The sequence below is a fragment of the Ctenopharyngodon idella genome, chromosome 5, assembly GCF_019924925.1.
Source record: "Ctenopharyngodon idella isolate HZGC_01 chromosome 5, HZGC01, whole genome shotgun sequence".
NCBI classification, from domain to species: Eukaryota; Metazoa; Chordata; class Actinopteri; order Cypriniformes; family Xenocyprididae; genus Ctenopharyngodon; species Ctenopharyngodon idella.
The window spans coordinates 35,457,001-35,484,498 of record NC_067224.1 but is presented as its reverse complement, the minus strand read 5'-3'; the positions used below and the strand labels follow the sequence as shown (position 1 = coordinate 35,484,498).

At 36.0% G+C, this 27,498-nt stretch overlaps 1 protein-coding gene across 1 annotated transcript; it reads right to left on the bottom strand.

The window, feature by feature from the left end:
* Window positions 1-561: 561 nt before the first annotated feature.
* susd2 (sushi domain containing 2) lies at window positions 562-27,453 on the bottom strand. The gene is made up of 15 exons (XM_051894158.1): window positions 27,015-27,453; window positions 26,680-26,878; window positions 25,952-26,100; window positions 25,451-25,618; window positions 24,010-24,184; window positions 22,760-22,961; window positions 22,453-22,538; window positions 21,551-21,819; window positions 21,124-21,267; window positions 20,883-21,041; window positions 19,961-20,209; window positions 18,417-18,695; window positions 16,905-17,081; window positions 7,489-7,585; window positions 562-2,217 (listed from the first exon to the last, which is right to left on the bottom strand). Exons 1-15 carry the CDS (start codon window positions 27,088-27,090, stop codon window positions 2,160-2,162), a joined length of 2,487 nt encoding a protein of 828 aa, XP_051750118.1. The 5' UTR covers window positions 27,091-27,453; the 3' UTR covers window positions 562-2,159.
* Between the last annotated feature and the right edge of the window lie 45 nt (window positions 27,454-27,498).

The window sequence follows — 27,498 nt, the reverse complement described above, 5'->3', positions numbered from 1 at the left end:
ATTCACAAAAGAACGTATTCATCTCATTTGGTGTCCTGCTCCACTGCATCTCCTTACCAAGGCAGACTAACACATGAAAAGATCTGAAATTAGAACAAAGTATGATTAAACGTCTTCCGTCCTTATCTGTGAAGACCACCGTGGTGTGGAGCTCCACAACGGTGGTGCGTTTCATCGTTTTAAAGTAACGTCTGCAACCGATTGTTTGGCAAAAGACACAATGAACATCTGCAAGTGGAAAAGAGTGCTAGTTCAAATCACATACACAGTGGAAACACTTCTTGTCAAGTGGTCCAGATCATTTTAATTGGGGTTAGCAGCGGCCGCACATGCTGACCATCTATCGCTCAGAGTCATCAGGGCATGGGCCGTACGTACCTCCTGTTTCCCATTCTCTTCCCCACGTTTGTTTTCCGTAGGAAAAGTTACTCCAGTGAAAGCACTTGTGGCTAGGACATGGATAGGTTTTCTGGGGAAGTTTGCCCTTGTACACTGATCCAGAGCCAGCTTCCCTTACGCCAGCACTTTTTGCGGTTTGTGTGTAAAATGAGACAAAATGAACACTGTTTGAGGCTTTATTTCAAAATCAAACGGAATTGAAAAGTAAATGTAGACTAACAAAAAGATGTTTGAGAAAAGACCTGCAAACTCACACGAGCTTTGTTCTAAAACCTAGTTAGCGGCCTCGCTTGTTGCAACTGCCTTTTCCTAACTGTTATGGGATCTTATTATAAGGCCCAGGTGGAATCTGCAGACTTGCAAAATGTGTTAAATTGATCTTAAACTACAACATGCTTTTGGTAGCTGAAAGCATATCCAAAATAAGCCAAAATATTCAATATACAAATAAGGGATGAGATATGATGCAATAAGGGATGAGACGTGTAATAAGTGTAGAATAAGCAGCAACTATATGTAAATATATATTTATATATATTTATATATATATAAAATACAATACAGCATTTATTAATCTTTGTTAATGTTAATTTCAACATTTAATAATACATTATCAAAATCTTGTTAACATTAGTTAATGCACTGTGAACTAACATGAACAAACAACAATGAACAACTGTATTTTCATTAACTAACATTAACGTAGATTAGTACATACAGTTACAAATGTATTGCTCATGGTTAGTTCATGTTAGTTAATACATTACCTAATGTTTAACTAATGAACCTTATTGTAAAGTGTTACTATATATATATATATATATATACACACACACACACACACTGTACAGTAGTCAACATTTGAAGTGGATCAAAAAAATTCAAAGTTGTCCTAAGAAGAAGGTTTTCACTTCAAATGTTGACTACTATATATACATGAATATATTTCAAAATATACAAAAATGGCCAAAATATATTGGCAATATAGATTTAAAAAAAAAATATTTTGCTAAGTTTTAAATACTATATATATATTCTTTTTACTATTTGAAACATTTTTAAGATCATATTTTAAGATTTGAAATAATATTTCCTTGGCATTTGAAGGTTTAAATAAAACATTTTGAAAAAGAATTTTAAAAAAATAATAGAAAAAAATTATTTAAAAAATTTTGAAAAATATATTTCCTTAAACAGTGCTGCTATATATATTTGAAATATATTTTGGCCAGAAAAAAATATATTTTGTGCCATATGGTGATTTATTATTTTCCCCTGAACAAAATACATTCTGGGACTGTGTTTACTGTGATGACATTTTTAGAAGGTGGCATCATCTCGTTCATACCTTTTGGAACAAACTTTGTGTCAAAAGCACTTCTTTGATGCCTAAAAATGGGCAGCTTAATAAGTTTTGGAACAGAGCTATTCTTTATGTAGTTCAGTCTCCCATTTGTAGTTCACAGCCAGACAACACAATTCTAGAGACAACTTAAAGGCATCAACAGAGGTACAAGTCAACACTAGAGTACAGACCAGACAGATCATTCTAGAAGCGGACGTTGCACCGCTCAGATAATCAGATTTTTTACAGTATTAGCAGACATATCATTTAAGAAAGATACTAAACTACTAGATGTCAATGTCCAAAAATTAAATTTAAAACAGAATATTAAATTAGAAACATAAAATTTATACATAGACTAATACTGTTCATAAAATCTTTTTAAAAATGTACAAGGATGTACACCTGATGAACATCACAGTCGTGATGCATTCTGCTGATAAGTCACCTTGTCCTGTTGTTTCATCGCTTCTCTGGAAAAAAAAAGAATATAATATAATCATCAATAATATGTCCTAACTATCATCAAACATCAGATTGGCTATATTATACATCAGAAAACACGTGAAGAAACAGCTGCATATTTGCGCGCACGCGCACACACACACACACACACACACGCACGCACACACACACAGGTCTCCTCCCTTTGGCTACCCACAGGTGTACAGAAAGTCCTGGCTCTTTGAATCTGTCCGCACCATTATGATCAGAAACACCCCCAAGGTTTTTGCTTTATGGCATTCCAAGAGCTCATTAAGACTATCATCTTTTTCTTGTATATATAAATCACAGGCTTAGGTATGAGAACTACTTTGAAGATCAGTCTCTCTTAGTCAGTACTGTAAGAGTACACTAGAATATAGATAGCTTTAAAGCAAACACAAATGGACTAAAAAAAATTATTATAAATCTTTAACTAAACTGCCAAGAACCACTGAAATTTACCCATTTAGACCGTGTTTACACCTGGTATCTAGAAGCGTTTTCGTCAATTGGATCACAAGTTGATGGCTCTAAATACAGGTGTAAATGGGGTTTAAAATGTTCTTTTGACCACTTCCAGAGGTAGTCGAAAACACATTCGACCAGAATGCGTTTGTAGTGTAGACACTCATGTGGTCGAAAAAGACCGCCTGCTGACCTAATGCGTAAACATCATGGGAAGTGCGCTAGCCAGACAGGATTTAAACTTTGTCGGCTGAAGACCCAAGTTTGGTTTGAAGATGAAAAATGTACCAAGCACAATGTTCTCTCACCATATCTGATTTCTAACGTGCACTCACATCATTCGGTGTGGTCTTGCAGCTGTCAGAGAAGAAACGAGAGCTGTTGTTCTCCGTATGTTTTTCTGTCATCTCTTTTCACGTTCATCTGTAAATTATGCGAGCTTATTTCGTCCATTAAATCGAAAGATCTGAAAAAGCCAATAAATTGACCCTCTCCTCGAAGAAATCAGGACAGAAGTGGTCGAAAGAGACTGATTAAAACACTAAATGTAAACGTGAACTTGTCTCCCTCGACTACTTGTGATCCGATCGACCAAAACGCAGGTGTAAACAGTGCCTTAGAAACAATTCTTTTGAAAGTAGTTATAAGTTAAGAGAAGCAGGTTTTTTGTAGCCCAAATATTTGCCACTATATAAACTCCCACTCAAACTAATTTCCTTAAATGTTTATAAGCCTCATACACTCCATGAGCCTTTACAATTATAAGATACAGTAGATGTTCAGTAGGCAAAAGTGTTTACTGATAACCATCTCTCCTGTGCGGGCCCCTGCTCTGACTTTGATGTGTGATAGGACCAGAATGAGGAACCATAATAGCACATTAGAGGGAGTGTGTGTGTATGTCTGTGTGTGTCAGTGTTAATGACTTTGCAGTGGAAGGGAGAAAGGCCTGCTGAGGCCTGCTGGGAAATCCAATCGCTGGAAAGGACCAGGGACTCTGAGGCAGGTAAGCACGTAACACACACACTAACACTAACACACACACACACACACACACAGATGAAAGAAGGAACAAAAGAAACACACTGATGCCGACACAGATACATATGTGGCGACATAAAGACAGACATGTACAACACAAACACACACACACACATGCAAGCACAGTATACACGTGTATACAAAGAGTGAAGTAACAGACAAATGTGGGTTTTTTTTATTTTTTTTTTTAACAATTTCGTTTTTATCTATGATCTGACTAAAAGGCTGGAAGACAAAACAGATGCAAAAAAATCTCTTTTTATTTTTTATCAATATTTTTGCTTTCAGGTAAAAATATCTTAATCTTGGACCCACTTAAAATATCTTAATCTTGGACCCACTTTATATTAAGTGTCTTTAACTACTACTGTACTAACATTTAAATAAATATTTGATACAGTGATACAATTGTGTACATGCATACTTGTGCATTTTACTTATATTTAATAAATACCTGCATGTAATTACATCATTAATTTCTGTAGACACAAGTACATAGTAGTTTAGATAATAAAAACCTAATATAAAGTAGGACCTTAATCTTAATCCATTCTTAAAAAAAAAAATAATAATAATAATAATAAAATAAAAAAAATAAATAAAATACTTGAGAGGACAAATTGCAAATTGCAAAATATGATAAGGCTTATTCTTAAAATAAAAAATAAATGATTTTCTAATGGGATAAGAAAAATAAACTTAAGATATATTTTTTAGAAAACAAATGTTCTTATCTTGTACAATTCTGCTTCTCCAGTAAATGTATCTTGTTTTATGAATGTTTAAATATTTGTTCTAGAAAACAAGAAAACGTCTTTTTTTTTCCTTTGCATGTCTATTGGATGAAAGCCCTCCCAACATAATTATACATTATATACATTATAATTCTAAGATAGCTCTTCTAAGTTTATCTGCAGAATAGGACATTTATTGGAAAAATTTAGGTTTTTTTAAAATTTTTTATAATATAATAAAATTGAGTTAATTTAGCGACGATGTACCATTAAACTCTACTGGAATCAATTGTGAGTTGTGAACTATTGTGGCACCTCATTAGGTTTTGAAGCAGAGCTATTTTGTCTTGGGCGAAGAGTTTACATATTTGAAAGCTTATTTGAAGTGCACTAGCATGACGACAGAAAAACTAGAATTAGTAATGGGCCTATAACACATATACCTGCATATAAGGACAGAAAGAGAGGCCCTGCTTACCTCTATAACCACAAATATAGGGGTCTGTGACTGTGTGGCGTCACACCCTTGAGTTTTATCAGAGTATCTGTATAAGGATAGTCAGTACATCCCGCTGCACACTGACTCTCTCTCTCTCTCTCACTACAGGTGTGCACCTTTGACTCTGGCGCTCTCTGATTACCTTCCCCCACAGGATGAAAGAGGGATGGGTTTTATGAGGGGCAGGTGAGACATATTACCCCCCATGGCTGAAACTCTAGACATGATCTAACTGAAAGCTAGAGGCTTTATACAACCGGGGGAAAGAGGAGAAAGGAGGGGGGGAAATTACTAGAGTGGGGGGCAGAAAAGGTTAGCGGATAAGAGGCTGTTAATGTCTATTTTTTGTTGATGATAACTATGCAATCACATTCTTTGTGAACGTAAAACTGTTTAAACTGACATGACATAAAAAAAAATTATATATATACACATACATAAATATAAATATAAATATATATATATATATATATACACATATATATACATATATACATATATATATATATATATATATATATATACACATACATAAATATAAAACGCATGACGGTGAAAATGGACAAGAAAAGATAAATGGGTGATACAAATCATGTTTTTACACTAGAAAACAGTTGGATTCTGTCTCTGACATCAGTTTTCAGGTTTCTGGCCCAGGTGTGATCTTTATCACATATCAAGATTATATATGACAAGAGCAAACATTTGATTAGGAAAGTTCAAATATGAGACGTTTCCTTGATATTTTCCCATAAATTACTCTCAGCAGAAAAAAAGCCGGTTTGACTGCAGTAATTAAGGTTTTTTTTTTTTTTTTTTATGAGACAAATATAGATGTATATTTAACAGAATAGTTACAGTATATATTCAAAGTCATAGTATTAAACCCATTTAACATGAGACATATTTGGAAAATTGTACTGGACATTATTTCCTATGCGATTTCAATGAATGGGGACAGAAGATTTTATTTCATAAAAATATCCTCAAAAGTTTGGTGTCAGTATTTTTTTTTAGCAAGGACGCATTAAAGCATTAACTTGATCAAAAGTGACAGTATAGACATTTATAATCATTACAAAAGATTTCTTTTCCAAATAAATGCTGTTCTTTTCAAATTTTTATTCATAAAAGAATCCTAAAAATTGTGGTTTCCACAAAAATATTAAGCAGCAACTTGTTTTCAACATTGATAATAATAATAAATGTTTCTTGAGCACTAAATCAGCATATTACAATGATTTCTGAAGGATCATGTGACACTGAAGACTGCAGTAATGCTGAAAATTCAGCTTTGCCAACACAGAAATTAATAAACAAAAAGTAAAAAAATATTACATTTTAAAATATATCAAAATAGAAAATAGTTATTTTAAATTGTAATAATATTTCACAATATTACTGTTTTTACTGTATTTTTGATCAAATAAAAGCAGCCTTGGTGAGCATAAGAGACTTCTTTCAAAAACATAACGAATTTTTACCGACCCCAAAAAACTTTTCAACGGTAGTTTACATACCAAAACTTCAGTCTCAGTTTCATTGTAATTGCATGCAAAATAGTGCCCAGTACAATTCTTTACAATGTCATCTTTTGTAAGTCATAAGCTGCGTCCGAAATAATATACTGTCTAAAAATATCATTGAAAATTTATTTTCTATATAGTATTAATATGGGTAGTATGAATGAAATTCGGATGCAATTGGCTGCCATGCACAACTCCCCTCCCAAGGTTTCATGGGATAGTAAAGTGTCCATCAAATGTGAACTCCAAAATCTCTGCAGTAGTAGGTCATGCGGGTATTTTTCGTATACTATGAATTTGGACATAATACTCTTTTGACGTTCTGTCCATATGTCCATATCACTCTGCTCTCTCTCCCACTCAAACACACACACATACAGTACGGACGCACACTCGCACAGAAACGTGTTGTCAGCACTCCTCTGATGATTTTATCAGTAAAATAGTTTAGCAACTTAAAAGCTATATGACATTTTTCACTAGCAGTAGTGAGGTAATAACGGCGCTGTTCTTGAAGCAGATAAATGTACAGCTTCAGTATTAGTAAAAACGCTGCTGCAGAACACTGTTGAGAGACACAAGGACTCAGGTAATTCGTAATCTCTCTCTTTAATAACTGCAATAATAACTAATCTGACTAATTGATAGTCTGCTATCAATGGCTCAACCTCTGTTATTAGCTCTAAAATGACATTTTGGAATTAGCAACGGAGGTGTGGGATGAGGTTTAAGAAACTAGTCCTACAGACAAAAGCGTTTTAAAGACAAAAACCTGACAAATGTCTTGAAATACAACTGAACAATGTCTTGAGGTGTGGTAACCGTAGTACGATATGGTGTCGCATCTTGGCCGCATTACCACCTTGAGTGTGCATTTTTTTTGTAATAATTCAACGGACTGGAGTCAATTATTCCTTACATAATTTCACCTAATATTCAACATATTTACAATAAACAAATGAACAACTTGAAAAGAAACACATTTGGACTCACTTTTTCTGTTTCTTTGTGTACACAACAATTGCTATCACCATGACAACCACCGCCAACACCGCACCAACACTCCCCAGGACAATGGCCAACGTATTATCTGTAAGGAAAAATGTCAATATACATTTGTAAGCAATTAATAATAAAACATGAATATAAATTTGAAGAAGAAAAGATGGCAGTGCTTCACTAACAAAACAGTAACAAAAAGTAACACCATGGCTTTTGGACAATAGCAATATGTTTTTCTTGGTATGTATTAATTGAAGTAAGTTACTAATACTTCCACACAGTACTTTTTTTGTAAGGGTTAAATAGAACTAAATAAATGTGAACATGATACTGCTTATTTTAACAGTGGAGCATTGCGGAAATATCTAAATATGAATATTATTACCAATTCAAACAACTTTTTTTCTACAGAACTTTGTTTCCCAAGCTGAAATGATATACACCCTGTACAATATTAATGTGCAACAATACACTACACTTGCATTCTGTACATTTTCATTTATTTACAAAAGAGGAATACTACAACTCTAATACTGCAGCTGCATGCAGTGTCTAAACCTGCTTTGCATTTCATCCAGTTGAGTGTTCTTCTGTTGATAAAGTTTAATAATCAGTGGAGCTTTCCAATGCAAATGAAACTGTGTTCTTCGTTAGAACCACAAACTTCCTTTAGCCTCGGGTCAAATTCCTGACATGTCAAACATGGCTGAAGACATGTTTGGTAAAACAATTTCTGAGCATTTTATCCAGGTGCACTCGGCATGTTGTTGCGACACTGAAGAAGTCTTTATAACAATCAAAAACACACTGACGGCCACATGCACACAAACACAATACAGCAATTAATATTGCCCATTTGTGGGGCATAACTCTTTCTGACAATTGACCCTTCGCCAGGAGTTTGAGTGACAAGCGATCTAACCAATCATAACGCCAAATCCGCCATTTGGTCCAACAAAGCAGTGAGGAGTTAGAAGATTAACCTCGGTGGACTTGAACTTGAAAAATGGTGTGTACTGACGTCTTTCCGAGTTTGAAACAACATTCCTTTTCATGTTCATTCATGTTTATTTGATGCTATAAATTAACTAGTAGGAAGAGATGATCGGATGATGAGCCCTTAAGCTGAGGCGCTACAGCAATCTGTCACGACACATTAAAGAGCCACAAAACGGTTTTTATTGTTCGAATTTCTTAAAAAAAAAATTGAAAGCTGGGAATTTGTTTAATATCATAAGGATCCTGCTCTGTCTTGTCTGTCGACGTGTTGTCAGTGTCCTCTTTGCTCCGCGATGTATTTTTCACTCTGTGTGGTGTGACAGCGCCATGGCTTGTTGGACAAAGCAACAGTAACTAAGGGGGGCGGGTCTTTGCGAAGGGTCAATTGACCACAGGATAAATGTGTTTGTATGCAATCCCTCTGAGAAGATGTACCATGCAAGCCAGGTGTGTGTATGTGCTTCCGAACTGATCTCAGGTCCTAGACTGTTGCTATGGCATTGTTAGGGTGTTCTGAGTGGTTGAATGGGTGATTTGAGTGGTTGCTTACTGGGCTAAGTAAAATTATAAAACGGTTAGTTCCCGTCCTTGATTCTGATTGGTCAGTAACTGTTTTATTCACGATAAAACACGGCTATGACCGCTTCACCCAACGGTTCTGTGTATCACTACACAACACCTTTAGCAACCACTCTTAGCAATGTAAACTGTATGTTCTCAATTGATATTGTTCATCGAAGCTTACTGTATTATGGAGAAGAGTGTTGTGAGAAAAAGATCGAGTGAGCGAGTTTATTACCTGCATTCAGATTTAGCATTTCCCTTCAGGTCAGTCCTCTGTTCATAATAAAAAATCTGTTTAAATTTCCGTTGTATTATCTTGTCCTTTTAACAGTTAAGGGGTTTTCCCGTGACTGACAGCGCTAGTCAAAGCATTTGTCAGTTGAGTCTTGTTCTGTGTTCACAATGATTCAGTCTTTTCAATGATAAAGTCTAAGGTACTGACTAACACACTCATAAAGAGAGTCTTTGCCGCCATCTAATGGCGTAATAATGTAACTTCTGTTGCTGTTCATAGTCAGGGACTATTTTTTTCCGGAGGAAGGAAGGTTTTTAGTAAGAATTTACTTCATGAAAGTTGCATTGATACATATTTTTGGCTTTAATAATTGTATTGTGTGGTCGTTTTATAAAAGCAATAAGGTACGAGGCTAGTGCTGTATCGTGAATAAGTCACGGCTAAAGGGGTTGCAGGCACTCTGCTTCGCGTCACCCTTCAACTGTGACTTATTCACGATACAGCACAGCCTCTCGTACCTTATTGCTTACACAGACAAGTGTCTACAACATTTTGATTCTTAAATGTGCTTTGCGACCGTCCTTTAATACAAGTCTTAAATCCATGATATATTTTTGCCTGTTTTATCATCAGGCAAGTCTGATGACTTAAAGTAATTGCACAGTTCTCCTCAAAAAGACACAAGTATCATTTATACACTACCAGATCAAATTTGGCAGTAAACTCTTTTACATTTTTACAAATATATCTATTTCAAATAAATGCTATTCTTTTGAACTTTCTATTCATCAAAGAATCTTGAGGGGGGGGAAAGTATCACGGTTTTCAACAATAATTATAATAAGAAATGTTTCATAAGCAGCAAATCAGCATATTAGAATGATTTGTGAAGGATCATGTGACACTGAAGACTGGAGTAATGATGCTGAAAATTCAGCTTTGAAATAACAGGGATAAATTACATTTTAAAATATATTCAAATAGAAAACAGTTATTTTAAATCATGATCACAATATTAATGTTTTTACTGTCTTTTTAATCTTGGTGGACATAAGAGCCTTCTTTCAAAATCGAACTGGTCCCAAACTTTTGAACGGCAGTATGCAGCACAAAAGATGTTATAAGTTGCAGATAAATGTAGAACAAACTCCTTTCAGTAATAATAGTATGAGCAATAATAATAGTGATGTTTGTCCTAACAAGCACAACTAGTTATACTCATCATTCAAAACGTACAGTACAGCTGCTGCTGGCTCTATAATGTATACAGCACTGTCTTTGCTGCATTGCATGCGATGGGGATACTGATGCCAACAGTCCAGCATGTTTTTCTAGCCCCTCTTAAACGCACTAGAGGGCTGCAGGTGACTTGGACCGATGCTGATGACACGTTCCCTTGGGAACAAGAAAAAGAGCAAGTTAGCGGCTAAACTCACACTGTCAGTTTTATTCAGCATCATATTCCTCCTCTTGCTGCCGCTGAGTTCAATCTGTCACAATGCATTTTCACTGGCGGCTGTGTCCGTCATTTCTTCATGCCCCCTCCCGTCGTGCTGTTCCACGTCCTTCTGGGCCTGTGACTGTCTCATTGGGTTGTGCACTCATACGTGAGTGTCCTCTATGAATATATATCTCTCTCCCTCTTGGAACTCTGAAGAAAGTATTTCTTTTTCGCTTTCACTGCTCTTTCTAATCGACTTCTTTCCTCCCCCGTAGCCCCCTTTCTCCCATCTTGTGCCTCTTTACGGATAGAGAGTTATAACCAGTGTAATTTGACAAAGCGGTACAGCATCAGTGCCATATGTTGAGACTCAGGGCATCTGCAGTGCAGACGCATATTTATATACACACAGAGTCCAGATGCGGTCAGACCCAACAAAACAGCAATAATAACCCTCAAAACTAGAGCTGCAACATCCAATCAATAAAAGTGTTCATCAAAATGACAATAATAAACAACAAATGTAATTACAGATTAGTCAAGTCTTCTATCAAGGAACAATGCAATCTTATGAGAAAAAAAACTTTGTAAAACATTGTTATAATGTGAGCATTTACATTTTTCAAAAATTTATAAAGTGCCTGCATGCATGTCAATCAAGTGGAGTGTAACAAAAACAATCTTTTGGGGGAAAAAATACTACATACACAAACATTACTGGTCAAAAGTTTGGAATCATTAATTATTTTAATGTTTTAATTTAATTTTTCAGCATCATTACTCCAGTCTTCAGTGTCACATGATCCTTCAGAAATCATTTTAATATGCTGATTTGCTACTCAGTAAACATTTATTATTATCATCAATGTATTATCAATGAAAAGGTTTATTACTGCTTCAAGGGGTTGTTCACCCAAAAATGAAATTTCTGTCATTAATTACTCACCCTCATGTCGTGTCACACCCGTAAGATCTTTGTTCATCTTCGGAACACAAATAAAGATATTTTTGATAAAATCCGAGGAGGTATCCGAACCACACATAGGCAGCAACATCATTGCATCTGGCCCAGAAAGGTAGTAAAGACATCATTAAAATTGTTCATGTGACTACACTGGTTCAAACTTAATGTTATGAAGTGAAGAGAATACTTTTTGTGCACTTTCTGACGTACAACCCAGTTGTGTCTACAACATCAACAGCATAGGAGAATGACAGGGAAGAGAAGAAATTGTTGAATAAAGTCATTATTTTCGTTTTGTTTTTGTGCACAAAAAGTATTCTAGTCTCTTCATAACATTAAGGTTGAACCACTGTATTCACGTGGACTATTTTAACAATGTCTTTACTACCTTTCTGGGCCTTGAAAGCTGCAATGACATTGCTGCCTATGTGTGGTTCAGATACCTCTCGGATTTCATCAAAAATATCTTAATTTGTGTTACGAAGATGAATTAAGGTCTTACGGGTTTGGAACAACATGAGGGTGAGTAATTAATAACAGAAATTTCATTTTTGGGTGAACTAACCCTTTAAAACTTTATGATTGAGGAAATAATCAACAGGTTATCAAAATAATTAGTTAGTTACAGCCCTACACAAAACCACATGATTGTCCTTTTTGTTAACCTGTACTTTTCGCTTTCTTCATTTCACCCTCACTTTCCTGCTTTTCGCTCCTCTGAATTTGAACTGCGCCGGAATGCATGCAAATAACCAACCGTTGAGGGTTATTTACTGGGGGTTCAGAGCGCTGTAAATGGAAGTCAATTACAGGCTGGAGCAGCTCTTTGATCCTACCGCCGCTGACATGCTTGACAGGGATGTGGGCTAGGATGTCAACCTTTATCAGCCAGAACAAAAGAAAGAGAAGGAGAGAGTGAGAGAGGGAAAGTAGAGGAACAGATAAAGAGGAAAAGGTCACTGAGACCCCACATTGTCTTGGAACATGGGAATAAAGTGGGACTATCAATTCAAGTGAAGGTGGAGTCCTGAGCCCCTCACTCACTGAGACACTATGACACATGTCAGCCCTTAAGAGCGCCAGTCTGGGAAGGCCGACCTTCAAAACGAAGATAATGACTATAGACGTGCTCAAGAGCAACAGATACGGCCATACTATAGGAATAAAATATGTACTGTATGTGTGTGGAGGGGGTTTATCTGTAGGTCGTACTTTCACGTTAACTGGAGCGGATCTGTCTGAATCCTTTTTGACAACTGAAAAATTACTTGTGTAAATACAAAACACCCACCAAACTGGTCTTGCGTCATTCTCATGGACAACACGATGTCAGTTGCTGATAATACACACTCGTACTTAGAGAAAAGAACTTCATCTCTGCATCTGCTCTGAGTTTGTGTTGCTTATAATGTGCATTCAGGAACGCAACATACGGCAACCATCTTCCCAAATTTGTAATGAGAAGCTCTTGTAAACCGGCCGCTGTCAACAAAAGAGAAGCTTTAGAGGTTCTCTGTGGTTTTCTGACAAAATGAAAGCTGGATGGTTTTACATTTGAAAATGATGACATTAAGACAACCATAAATATTGGTATTGCAATTTTACAGTTGTACTGTAAAATAAAATGTTTATATTATTTTTACTTTTTAAATAAATAATAATACAAAATATTTACCGTGAAATATTAAAATAGTAATATTTCATATTTAAATATTTTATTTAGTGAAAAAATAACAACAATTATTATCATCATTATTTTATAGTCATATTGATATATAATCAAAGTTTTATGGGGACTTCCCATAGACGATCAAAAGGTCAAAATTTACTGATATTACTATCCTTGAAATACCACGTACACAAACACACACACACACACACACACACACACACACATAAAGAGGATAAAGAGGAATGTGAGAAGGTCAGTGAAAGGGAAAGACAGGAAAAGAGGGAGAACAAAACAGGTACAAATTAAGAAGAGACAGGTAAGAAGAGAGAGAAATGAAAATAGAAGAGAGAGACGTAGGTTGTCAGAGAAGTCAGGTGAAGAGAAAAGAGACAGTTAAAGAGAAAAGGACAGGTAAGAATAAAGAGAACGAGACAGGTAAAGAGGAATGAAAGACGTGTAAAGAGGAGAGTAAGACATGTTAAAAAGAACAGAAAAGATGGTCAAGATGGTAGTGAGTGAGAAAAGTTAAGATGAAAGAGAGAAAGACAGGCAGGAATAGAGAGAATGAGACAGGTAAACAAGAATGAAAGACATACAAAGAGGAGACACAAGTAAAGAAGATAGACAGGTAAAGAGGAGAGCAAGACATTATTAACATGTCTTGCTCTCCTCTTTACCTGCCTATCTTCTATAGAAAGATGGTAGGGAGAGAGATGAAGATGAAAATAGAGACAGGTGGGGAGAGAGAGACACTTAGGGAGAGAGATAGAAAGGAGAAAAAGATGATGACGAGAAAGACAGAAAAAGAAGACAGAGAAAGGCAGGGAGAGAGAAACTTGTAAGGAGAAAAAGAAAAGTAAAGGAGAGTGGAAGACAAGTAAAAAAAAAAGAGGAGAAATTGGTAAAGAAGAGAGACGGGTAAAGAGGAGAGCAAGACAGAAAGATGAAGATGAAAAAGAGATATAAGGAGGGAGAGGGACAAAAAAAGCAGAGAGACATTTAGAGATATAGATAAAAAGGAGAAAAAGTTGATGACGAGAAAGACATTTAAATAAGAGAGAGAAAGTTAGGGAGAGAGAGACTTGTAAGGAGAAAAAGAAAGATAAAAGAGAGTGAGACAGGTAAAGAAGAGAGGAAGATGAATAAAAAAGAGGAGACAGTGGTAAAGAAGATCAAGACATGTTAATAGGACAGAAAGAAAGTAGGGAGAGAGATGAAGATGAAAAAGAGAGACAGGTGGGGAGAGACAGACAAAAAAGGAGAGAGACTTGAAAGGAGGAAAGGGTAAGGAGAGTGAGACAGTTAAAGAGGGAGTGGAAGACAAGTTAAAAAAAGAGATGCAGTGAGAATGAACTAATACAAAGGAAGGAAAGACAGGTAGGGAGAGAGATAAACAAATAGTGAGTCATAAAAGAGAGACAGTTAAAGATGAGAGAAAGATAGGAAGGAATAGAGAGAATGAGACGGGTAAACAGGAATAAGACATGTACAAGAGCAAGACACGTTAAAGGGATAGTTCACACAAAAAATTAAAATGTTGTCATCATTTACTCACCCTCAAGTTGTTCCAAACCTGTATGAGTTTCTTTCTGCTGCTGAACACAAAAGATATTTTAAAGAATGTTGGTAATCAAACAGTTGACGGTAGCCATTGACTTCTATAATAGGAAAAAAAAAAAATACTATGGAAGTCAATGGATACCGTCAACTGTTTGATTACCAACATTCTTCAAAATTTCTTTTTTTGTGTTCAACAGATGAAAGAAACTCATACACATTTGGAACAACATGAGGGTGAGTAAATGATGACAAAATGTTCATTTTTGGGTGAACTATCCCTTTAACAGGACAGAAAGATGGTAGAGACGCGTAGGGAGAGAAACAAACAGGTAGGGAGTCAGAGAGACAGAAAAGAGAGACAGTTAAAGATTTCAGAAAGGAATAAAGAGAATGAAACGGGTAGAGTGGAATGAAAGACATGTAATGAGGAGACACAGGTAAAGAAGAGAGAGACAGGTACCAAGAAAGAGACAGGTAAAAAGGAGACAGAAACAGATAGGGAAAGCAAGACATGTGGGAATGATAAAACAGCCCTAAATAACCTGTTAAATTCAGTGTCAGTGCCAAAAGTTTAATAAAACCCTTCGTGCATTACCGACCTCCCTGACCGCAGCGGTGTGAGCGGTGCCCTGTCTGTGAGCGCCCATATATCTAGAAAAATGCTCTCCTACAATTTCCTGATGATAAATAATGATCTGTTTAGCTGTGTGAGATGGCGGCGAGCGAACGATGGCCTGCAGTAATGGTGCACTAATAAAAGAGCGCCTACACAAACCACAAAGTAACTTTGCAGGTAGGTAACTGTGTGTGAGTTTAATAAAAACCCTTTATCTGAAAGTTTCAGAGTTCACAAATGTGATTATCAAGCTGGATAATAAACTCGGCGATCATTAATCAAAGCAGATAATGTCTGCTTTATTGATTTAAAAAGTGTACTTGTATGCAATGTACTTTTACTACCAGCAAATAAATGGCAAACATTGACCAATATCATGTTTGACAAACTACAAGTTTCAAAGCATTGGCTGAACGCCAACAGTACCACATTTACTTTTTTGTTTATATGGATTTTTTCCCCCAATAAGAATTACCCAACATGTTTGCAATAGCGTGCATTTAGTAAATTCATTGCAAGATTATTTGGATCGCAGGCCTGATGTGTTTTATAAAGAGGGCTGTTGCTTTGTTTTGGCTCCTCAGTTATCCAACGAACCCCCAGAAAGGCCAGAGAGCCAGCGGGGGATGAATTCTCAGCAGCTGTGGAGCAGATAAACGATTCATGTGTTTGATGGAGAGAGTCCAGATCAGATTCTAAACAGATCCATCCTGTAGATGCCTATCAAGAGGAAGTATGCCGTTCCGCTCTAATGAGACCGAGGGGTCAAGAGTTAACAAGCGCAAGTACATCCAGGTCGGTCTGTATGACTGCTGTGCTCTGTCCGTCTGCATGACTGACAGATCAATGGACCGGTCTGTCTGAAGAGAGGCGTCTCTTTAGAGACCTAAAAAGACTGTGGAGGGAGGAAGTACAGTGCCCGACAAGACACTGGGTATACAGTACTGTTCAAAAGTTTGGGGTCAGTAAGATTTTTACATTTTTTTAAAGATATTAATACTTTTATTCAGGAAGGATGCATTAAATTTATCAAAAGTGACCATAAAACCATTTATAATCTAACAAAAGCTTTCTATTTCAAATAAATAACTTTCTATTCATCAAAGAATCCTGAAGAAAACTTTTGAATGGCACTGTATACAAAGACTGGGCAACAATTGTTTGACTGAGATGTTTAAGATCATCCAAAATGGAATTAGGAGGAAAAAGTAAAAACTAGAATACTCTACTACATCCTTCAAAGAAATAGGGAAATGAACTTTGAAAAGGGAAACACTGCCATCTAGTGGTTTGGAACAACATGTGAGTGAGTAAATGATGACAGAATTTTTATTTTCGCAGTACGCTTTTACCTACCAGCCACACAGTGCGTATCCTGTCCAGACCACATGCCGTCCCCTTGACAGGTGCGTTCCTGGGACCCATAGAGACGGTATCCACTGTTACATGAGAATGTGACCGTTGCCCCCTCCAGGTAAAAGGTTCCTTCCTTCTGACCATGGTTAGGTGGTGGCAGCCAACCACAGGATTGCACTGAGATCACAAAGTCACAGCCATTACAAAACCATAAAAATATGAAACAGATAACAATCAGATCATACACAAGTCTCTAATGCTTTATAACTGAGATAGAGTCAGCGATGACATTTTTAATAGTGTGCTGCTGTATATTAATCTGCAATTGATGATGTTTAAAGTTCAATGAACATCTAAATGTAATTGTCACAATATAATGCTAGCATTGGTCTTTAACCTCTTAAAATATAAATGCATAACATATGACAAGACATCTATGAGCATGTGTATAAAAAAAAATAAAAAAGCACTAATACAAACTTCAGGTGAGCACAGTAAGCACCTTTTAGAAGATAATCAGTAATAAAATAAAACATAAAATAAAATAATTCAGCAAAATGTCTTGTAAAATGTAGCAATTAGTTACAAAAGTTGCTAGTTATTATTACTATTATTATTATTAATATTACTAATACATAATAATAATAATAATAATAAACACAAAAATTAAATAAAAAAAATTAGCAAAATGCCAGTGTTGTAAAATTGAGAAATTATCCACAAAAGGCTGAAGTTACAGTAATTGTACCACGTCTTTGTTAGGCTTAATGCAAAAATTATAAAACATAATATTAATAATATTAATCAGTATATACTACTACTACTACTACTACTAATAGTACTATTAATAATAAATCAACAAAAAATAAAATATTCAACAAAATGCCTGTTGTAAAATTAAGCAATTAGCTACAAAAGGATCTAGTTATTATTATTATTATTACTACTACTACTACTACTACTACTACTACTAATAATAATAATAATAATAAACACAAAAAGTAAAATTAAATAAAAAAAATAGCAAAATGCCAGTGTGTTGCAAAATTTAGCAATTAGCCTCAAAAGGCTGTAGTTACAGTAATTATTCCATGGTTTTGTTAGGCTTAAGGCAAATAAATAAAATATAATATTAATTAGCAATACTGTACATAATAATAATAACCTATAATCTATAATTAATAATAGATCTATTATCTATGCTTGATTAGGCATTTCATTAACTATCAACTTTATGGTGCCAAGCAACATAATTTAATGTAGAATTCATTTGATGTAGAATTAATTCATGCATGAATACATAATTGATGAGTGGGTTTATGTTAAAGCAGCTTTGAACGTGGCTCATCCATTCGGATTTTAGGGCCGGAAATGCAAGCTCTTTAAAGTGTATTGAGACCTAAATCATACAGAAATCTGGAAAAAGAAATACTGTAATTAACATTCCTGCAAAAATCCAAATAGTTTGAATTGGAAGCTTTGTCAGAATAGGTTCTCTGTGTTCCCACTCACCAGGTTCCAGAGCTTTTTTGGTGGATGTATGACTCCGGTAGGACAGTAGTGTGGCATTGCCTTGTTGCAGACTGCGCATGCTTAGTGCATCATATTTACAGAAGGAAGCCCCCTCTCCTGCACATAGGTTCAGCGTTGGCTCTAGCAGGGGATCCTCGGGGTCTTCAGTCACGGAAAAGTTAGGGATGAATGACGGATCGTGCTTTGGGGCATAATAATATTCATTTAGGAGGTGGGTTGAGTCGTATGTAAACAGAGAAGTCTCATTTGTAATGGCCCCTGATGAAGAAAAACACATGGTATTTTGAGAGGGGAAAAAAGCAGGCAAAAGATTTCAACTATAGCTTGAAATATTAGAAATGACTTCATGTTTCCTTATGACTGATCTGCCCAAGTTTATAACGAGAATGGTTTATAAATCTGCTGCCAACAAAAGAGAAGCATTTCTAAAGTTTCCCTGCAGTTTACTGACAAAATAAAAGCTCTATGTTTTACTGTTTGAATGAAAAGAAAAACAACCATAAACATTAGTATTGTAATTTTACTGTTGTTATATAAAATAATAATAATAACTATTGTTATTATTATTATTATTATTACTACTACTATTATTATATAAATTGAAATTATTATCATGGAATACTTTAGAGTTCAATAGTATTATAGTGATTAAATTTGACTATTAAGCATACACTTTTATTTGTATGCCTAATAGTCAAAAACACAAAATGTTTCTTGTCTCGTCTCATTCAGTTAGGAATGAATCACGTATATGATACCATATTTTCAATTCAATTGAATTTCAATTTTAATATTACTTTTAACATCACACATATTTTAAAAGCCACAAAAGCCACTTGTAATGCATGGATTAGTCACGGAATATATATGAAATGGCTTTGAATTAGCAAACTATCGCTTTACAACAGATGGAGCATTTCTTAAATAGTGTGACGGAATGGCTGCCTCCCTCTTATTATCAACGCCACCCCATCCCTTAAAACAACTCTCTTCACCAGGTTCTCGACAGGAGTGGGTATGAGAGAGGAGGGCGTGGTAAACAACCAGGACTGGCGGCGCATGATGAGAGACCAGAGACTTAAGAGTCCCTTCCCCTGTGCATGCACATTGGTGTCCTCGTGGGTCCAGAAAGGGGAGCATGGAGGGATTCATGCACTGCTGTACGGACTGAGTCGACACAACCGCGGCAAGGATGGAAAGCACAAGTTTGCACTCACGGGCTAGGACCCATCCTGATGACGAAGACACCAGATTCCCTGTTTATTTGGACACTTTTTTCACTCTGACACATTTTTATGTTTTATTTTTGTTAAATAAAGGCCTCTCTGAGGCCTGACTCCACACTCAGTGTCTGTCGTTGCTCCTCCCACCACAATAGAGTAAATTAAATCAGATGACAAGTAGTATAAATTTGTAATTTCAGTTTAAAACAATTTCATTGCAATTCATTGCATTCATCACTGACAGTACTGGCAGGTACATTGAGTAAAGCAATGTGAAAGTGAAGTGAAATAGTTACTCACAGCCAGCACAATAGGTGAATATGTCCTGTGCACTGCTATTGGAAGGGATGATCACGCCATTGCTAGAGGTGAATTCATCTTCAGGGTCATCATTCATTGTACCGAGCAGACCCTGCGTTTGGTTGTGTAAGTCATGGGGCAGTAGAACAGTAAGGGTCATGACCCCTCCACCTGCTCGGACCTCTACTCCTGTCCCCGAAGGAAACATCACTGTCACATTAGTAGGTTTAGGGGAAAAAACAAAAACACCTGGAACGACACAGAAAAAAAAAAAAACAGACAACAGAGACTGTAAAATAGACCAGAAAGAAACAGATGCATCATATACTGTATATTACTATTGTTATTATTATAACCAGTAATTTATTTCATTATTTTATCTTCATTTACAGGTAAAGAAAGTCACAATTACAGCCTTACTGAGCAATGTTGCAAACTGTCCCTTTGTGCCAACTAGTGGTGATTTCTCAAACAAGTGTCACATGTGACTGGGTTGTATTTAGCTGTAGCGGTAATAGGCATTTTGGTTGACTACAAACAAGTAAAACAAATACTGTAGATGGCAACAAGTCTATATTTACTGAGAACAGATGGCTCATTAAATTAGTCTGCTAAGCATAACCAACTATGATTTTTCATCTTGCACATCTGCTGCAAGTTTTTTTTGTTTGTTTGTTTTTAAAAATTTGCATTAACAGAAACTGTGGATGTCAATGATTACATTAAGAAATTATGTCAACTTAAACTCACTACTCGCTCTACTCAAGTACCCTATTACTGCAGTCTTCAGTGTCACATGATCCACATGAAATCATTCAAATATGCTGATTGGGTGTTGGAGAAATATTTCTTCCATTTTATGCTTTTGATAGACTGTGTTTAGCTAAAGCTGACTTTGAGAGGATAAATAAACAGGTCTTACCCTTAAGGTCGATCCATTTTTGCTCGGAAAAGAAAAGCACCTGTTGGTTCATTAAGACCTGGAGCTCATCTACTTGGTCTCCAAGACGCACCTCGATGACATCAGAGTCTTTCTCCCTCATGGCCACTGAACAGAGTCGTGTTGCCATAACCTCAGAACCTGAAAGGACAATTTTCGTAGCCGACTCAATGTAAGAGGTCTGATTCAATCCATCCTTAATAAAGGAGGTTATAGAACTCACCATTCTCTGATTTCATTGGTTCAGTCCTGCCTTGCACAGACAGCTCATAGGCTGAAGAGTGAACAAGACTGTACTCTCCTTTCCCATTGAAGGTGAAAGTCACGCCATCGAATGTCATGAAGTGAGGGTCACCAAGGACAGCAGCTAAAGGAGGAAAACACCAACAACTGAACAAAAATCTAAAGATTTAGAGCAGTGGCCTATCAGATTTGACAAGTTTCCATTTGGTTACATCTGGTTCACGACATTTCTCGATCAAACACCAATCTTCTCTCTATAATTTTCTGTGATTTCTCTAGTATTACTGTCAATAAAAGTGGCAAAAATGTAAATAGAAATAATAATAATAATAATAATAGAGAACAAAATAACATTAAACATAACAATGAATAAAAGAAAAGAAAAAAAAGACAGATATTTCCTTTACCTGCTCTAGGAGGACGATATGTTCTGCAGTCACTGGACGGGCGGTGGGTGAAGTAGTATTCACAGTTGTCTGACCACAGACAGCAGTAGTAAAAACTGATGACATCATACTTCCAGTGTGAGTATGCTGGAACTCTAGGAGGTTTCTTGTATGGCGGCGCCCCCCAGTCGTGCCCTCGATCAGGGGTGCTGCCACCAATAGAGTCCCCCGTGAGCACCTGAGCTCCAGTGCTGTCATAGCAACATTGCTGACCGGCACCATACTCAGGACTGCAAGAAAACAATACATCAACAGGCTAAATATAAAACAGAATAAAATGTATTTTACATGAATGAGAATAGGTTATTAAATAAGTTAGATTTGTTTCTGTTACTGTGTAATTTCCCCACATGCAGTTGTGGTATCAGTATAATTTAATTTTAAAATTAGATCAATATATTGGGCAATATCGACCATTACAAAATATACTTGCAACCTCATGAATAGATAGTGGGCATTTTCTGTTTTGAAATATTTTTTGTGAATTTTGAATATTTAATACAAATTACGCAAATTAGCAACTTTGTATACCAGTGTGTATGTATTTATGTATGCATGTGTAATATATATATTACACATGCATACATACATGCATAAATACATATATATATATATATATATATTATAGTAGAAAACAGGTATTGGAAATTGTAATGATATTGTATGTATATTATATATATATATTATATATATACCCTCATGTAAAACAGTAAAATAAAACTTGTAGCTGTGGATATTGGCCAAAAGTTTCATTGCCTTATCACAAATAAAACAATCGACTCCAACTTTTGGCCACTACTGTACACACACACATATAAAATCCATATCTCAACTAATTGAAATTCTGATAAGTGGCATATTACCTGCCCTGTATGGCTCTAACGCAGTGAACTGCACCTGGATGGTAAACGCAGAAACTACCTGCCTCAATATCACAGCCATAATCAGTCTGAAAAATAAACACACATAACTCATCAAAAGGAGCTCTACTATAGACACTTTAATAAATAAAGATTTAGCAGATTTAATTAAAGCCATTTTACCCTATGTATCTATGATCATAAAGGCCTGAATTTGTGATAGGTGGAGAATTCAAAATTCTCAAATAATTATGATGTTGCTGGTGATGCAACTTTAATATAAAGTTTAGATCAGGTTATTGTTACCCACGTGAAATCTGCCGGTGTCAGCACGAGCCTGGGCCAGCGTGCAGGGGCAGTCAGTGATCTCTGTAAGGAAGTTGGGCATTGCTTTCTCTTCTTTATCCCAATTGATACACTTTTCCAGGGCCCAGCCTGCAGAGTCCTTCCTGAAGGCCTCCTCTAGATGCCAGGCGATTGCGTGCGCCCCACTCCACAGGGCGTTAACATCACTGCGCAAAACATTATTGTCTCCGTTATTAATCAAAAAAGGAAATCAACTGGTTTTAACCACAGTGCTTTAATAAAATGCTATGAACTCTTAAAAAAAGAAAAACTAAATTTAACAATTGCTAGGACCTATTTCTCATTACTTTGGTAATTCTTTCAAAACTCTTCACACAGTTCTCCTAATTTTGGCACAACAGTTAATTTTACATTCAAAATGCACTAAAAATAACAAAACACTTAAAACTTCATGTCTCAAATCCAACCATTCTTCCAAATAAACTAGCAAAGGTTGTGACCCATCAAATACTTTTTCACTCATAAAACAATGACCTAAAATACTAACAACGTAGCATTACACAATGTTTTCTTTTGTATAATTTCTTTTCAAAACAAAAACGTCAGCTCTCTACTGTTCAGAATTCACTGTAGTATATGTGACATGGTCCATGTTTAAATTAGTTAAAATTATTTCAAAGTTTTACCCTTTTCCAATTCCAATTATTTATAAGGCACATAATAAAACAACAGTGTTGACCACAGTGCTGAACAGTATACTGATAGAATAAAATAAATTACAAAAATAAAAAAACTAATTTCAAAAGATCTACAAATACCATTCGAGAAACATTTTAACAGCAATACCTACGACAACAATACCTCGTCACTCATACATGATCAAAAGCTAATATAAAAAAATATGTTTTTTAAATGTCTCTTAAATTCACTCACAGTTGATGATTGTCTAATATACTCTGGTAAACTGTTCCATAGCCTTGGGGCTGCTACCGCAAAAGCTTTTAATGTTTGCTGTGTATAGGGTTTTGGTGGTGTTTGTGTCTGAGTGAGAAATTAATTCATGTCATTTGAAAGATGTCCTTGTTGAATGCATTTTGTGCCAAAGCATTGATAAATGATCCACAGTTTAGCCCACATGAACTGCTGTTGTGCTCACTGTTTTGAAAAAGTGACCCAAATACTGAGAAATGGGTCCTAGTGATTATATAAAAAAAAACAATACAAACAATAATATTAACTACTAAAGGCTCTTACTGGGCTCCGTCTTGTTTAGAGCTGGGACTGACCCGCATGCTCCCTAGGTCCCAGAGGGAGTATGGTTTTTCTGCAATCTGTGGGGTGAAACTGAAAACTCCACTGTTGGGCACATCTCTGCCCACGGTGTACAGATACTTCCACTCTGCCTCCCAGTTAGCAGAATATGACTCTCCTGTTAGTTTATCATAACAATAATAATGTTAGTTAATCCTAATAATAATCTCCTATAGATAGATCAATTGATAGAATGATAGATAGACAGTCAGAATTACAGAAAGAAGGGTGGACTGATAGATAGAATGACGGAACAGTAAGTAGATAAAATTATAGACAGAACAACAGAACAATAAACAGAATGATGGATTCACAAACAGACAAAAAGCTAGAATGAAAAATAAAACAACAGAACAGTAGACAGAACTATAGAGAGAACAACAGATAGAATAGATAGAATAACAGAAACAATAAAAAGACAGAACAATATATAGATTGACAGAACAACAGACAGAATTAAAGATGGCTTCGGAGAAAGAACAACAGAAAAATAGACAGAATGACAGACAGAAAAGATTCACAGACCGACAGAATGATAGAACGATTAAATAATAGAAAGAATGATACAATAATAGATAGAATAAGAGATTCTTAGACAGACAGATAGAAAGATAGAACAACAGATAAAACATAGATAGAACAATATAGAAGAACAACAGATTCAGATAGCTAGAACAGACAGAACAATAAAAGGATACACCGTATAGAATGATAGATAGAATGACAGACAGAATGAGATAACAATAGACAGAATGATAAATTGACATAATGATAGATGATAGATTCACAGAGAGGTAGAATGATAGATAAAGCGATGAATGGTATAACAATACAGTGATGGACAGAACAATGATTAGAATAATGGACAGAACAATAGATAAATTCAAAGACAGAACAATAGAAAGAGACAGAACTATAAAACAATAGATTGATAGATAATACAATAGACAGACAGAATGATAGAACAACAGATAAAATGATTGATAGGCAGAACACTAGATCAAATTATAGTTAGAATGACAGAATCATAGACAGATTCATAAACATTCACATATAGAACTGATAGACCGATTCAGACAGGTAGATGGAATGATAGATAGAATGGTCGACAAAACAATAGAATGATGGAGAGATTCATAGACAGACAGAAGGATAGATGGATAGATAGAAAGTTAGAACAATAGACAGACTGACAGAACAATAGTGATAGAAAGATAGATAGAACGATAGAACAATAAATAGAACGATAGAACAATAAACACAGATAGAGAGAGAGAGAGAGAGAGAGAGAGAGAGAGAGAGATAAAGAGAGAGAACAACAGATACTGTAGATGGATGCATAGATGTATACATTATTCTATACAGAGACTTGTGATTTACTTACCAGTCTCATTGTAACCCCACAGCTCGATGTTGACGCTCTCTGCTTTTATTAGAGATGATATCCATATCATTTTTAAATCCCCGCCGACATTTGGTGTGCCGTAGTACTGCCACTGTGTGGCATTGACCAGAATGAGCTTGTAAGCAGGACCCAGCTTACTGTGATGGACTAATCAATCAATCAATCAATCAACAAATCTTTTCATTAAAAGCAGCACTGCTACATTAAGACAAATAAATTCCAATGAACTTGAGTTAATGTCAAATGCCTCAGGAGGTTGGATTACTGATTATTCTAATCAGTACATAATGCAATAAACCATACGATAATACAGTAACTGATATCAGCTAAGAACAACACTAAAGGAATGTTCTAGAAAGGAATGTCTGCTAGGTTAACACAATGCCACAATACTTTCGAAACAGCACGTATTAATGCAAATGTCAACTTAAATTAACATTCCCACAAACCTTAGTGTGCACTATGATATCTGTAGCTCACCTGAGAGCCACCTCCCTGCTCTGTCATAATCGACTCCATCTGTGGACACCTCAAAAGGGATCCAGCCCGACTCATAGAGCAGTGGAGAGATACAGTGACCCACGCCGCTCTCATCCACATAGCCCTCCGTCAAAATCTCTGAGTTGAACCTGTGAAACATACTCTGTTTAGCACTGCACTGTATTTATAGCGCTGATCATATCTGACAGACTAACAGTTGTTAATTTAGTATGTGCTTTTATCAGAGCGACTGAAGAATACAAAAATGCAATTCACCCTAAAATGGCAGTAACATGAGAACATTTCCATCTTATCTCATTCAGCCTTCACCAAAGCCACTTGTTGTACCAAATAAAAAAAATTAACTCAGACTTTGCCCTTGAGGATTTGGGAGGAACAAAACACTGAAAGTGACACATGAAAGTCAGTGGGGACCAGAAACTATCTGGTTATCAACATTCTTCAAAATATCTTCTTTTGTGTTCAACAGAACAAAGAAACTCATACAGGTTTAGAACAACTTAAGAGTAAGTATATTTTGACAATTTCCATTTTTAGGTGAACTACCCCTTTAAGAAAAGGTCAAGTTAATGGAACAGTTCATCCAAAAATGTAAATTATTTATTTACTATACTCATAATCTTGCTAGGAACTTCAAAAATCTGCAATGTTTATGAACAGTTGGTTTGTGGCGTCAGAGAACATCAACAGGTTTGTTACTCTCTTACCTGCAAGTGAGGTTAATGTTTTGCTCAAATGTAACATTGAGGATTTTAAAGTCTGTTCCTCCCAGCAAAGATCCAGAGTGTGGTTCAATGTCAAGGCAAAACTGTTTATAATCTGCACAGCAGTCCTCCAGAGATTCACATGTTGAATGACAGGAGCATGTGGTAAACTTCTCACCACAGCTTCTGGCACATGACTGTGCTGTAAAAGCAAGCAAAGACACATTGCTGCGATTGCTTTCTCAGAATAGGGTAAGACAGAATAGGGTTTCTGTAAAAGCCTAACAATAGAAACACAACACTTGATTATTACGCCAGTACATGTATGAAGAACTTACCTGCAGTCCTGGATAACAGCTGAAGAAACAGCACTATGAACATACAGAGATGGATTTTGTCCTTATATTTGCACATTGTTTCTGGCTGGAATAACCCGAGATGCTTTTAATATCAACTTAAGGCGTCGTATGCATACTAAAACACATGTGTGGTTCTTAGTCATGACATTGTGACAAAGGTCTCCCTCTCTCTCTCTCTCTCTCTCTCTCTCTCTCTCCCTCTCTCTAAACGTACCTTGTAACTGTTTAACAGTCAAGGACTTGCTGCAGCACAGCTTGCAAGGAAGAGGCAATAAATGAATCTCCTGGCACAAGAAATGTGCATATCAATGTCTTGTAATGCTGCTATCTGTGCAATGCATTATCATTGCACGTTCATCACATGTAATGGCATTATAAAGTTTTGAACCTCGTTCAACTTTCTGACTTGGCACACACACCAGTTTGGAGTGTGAGAGATGTGACGATAACGGGAATGCCCCAA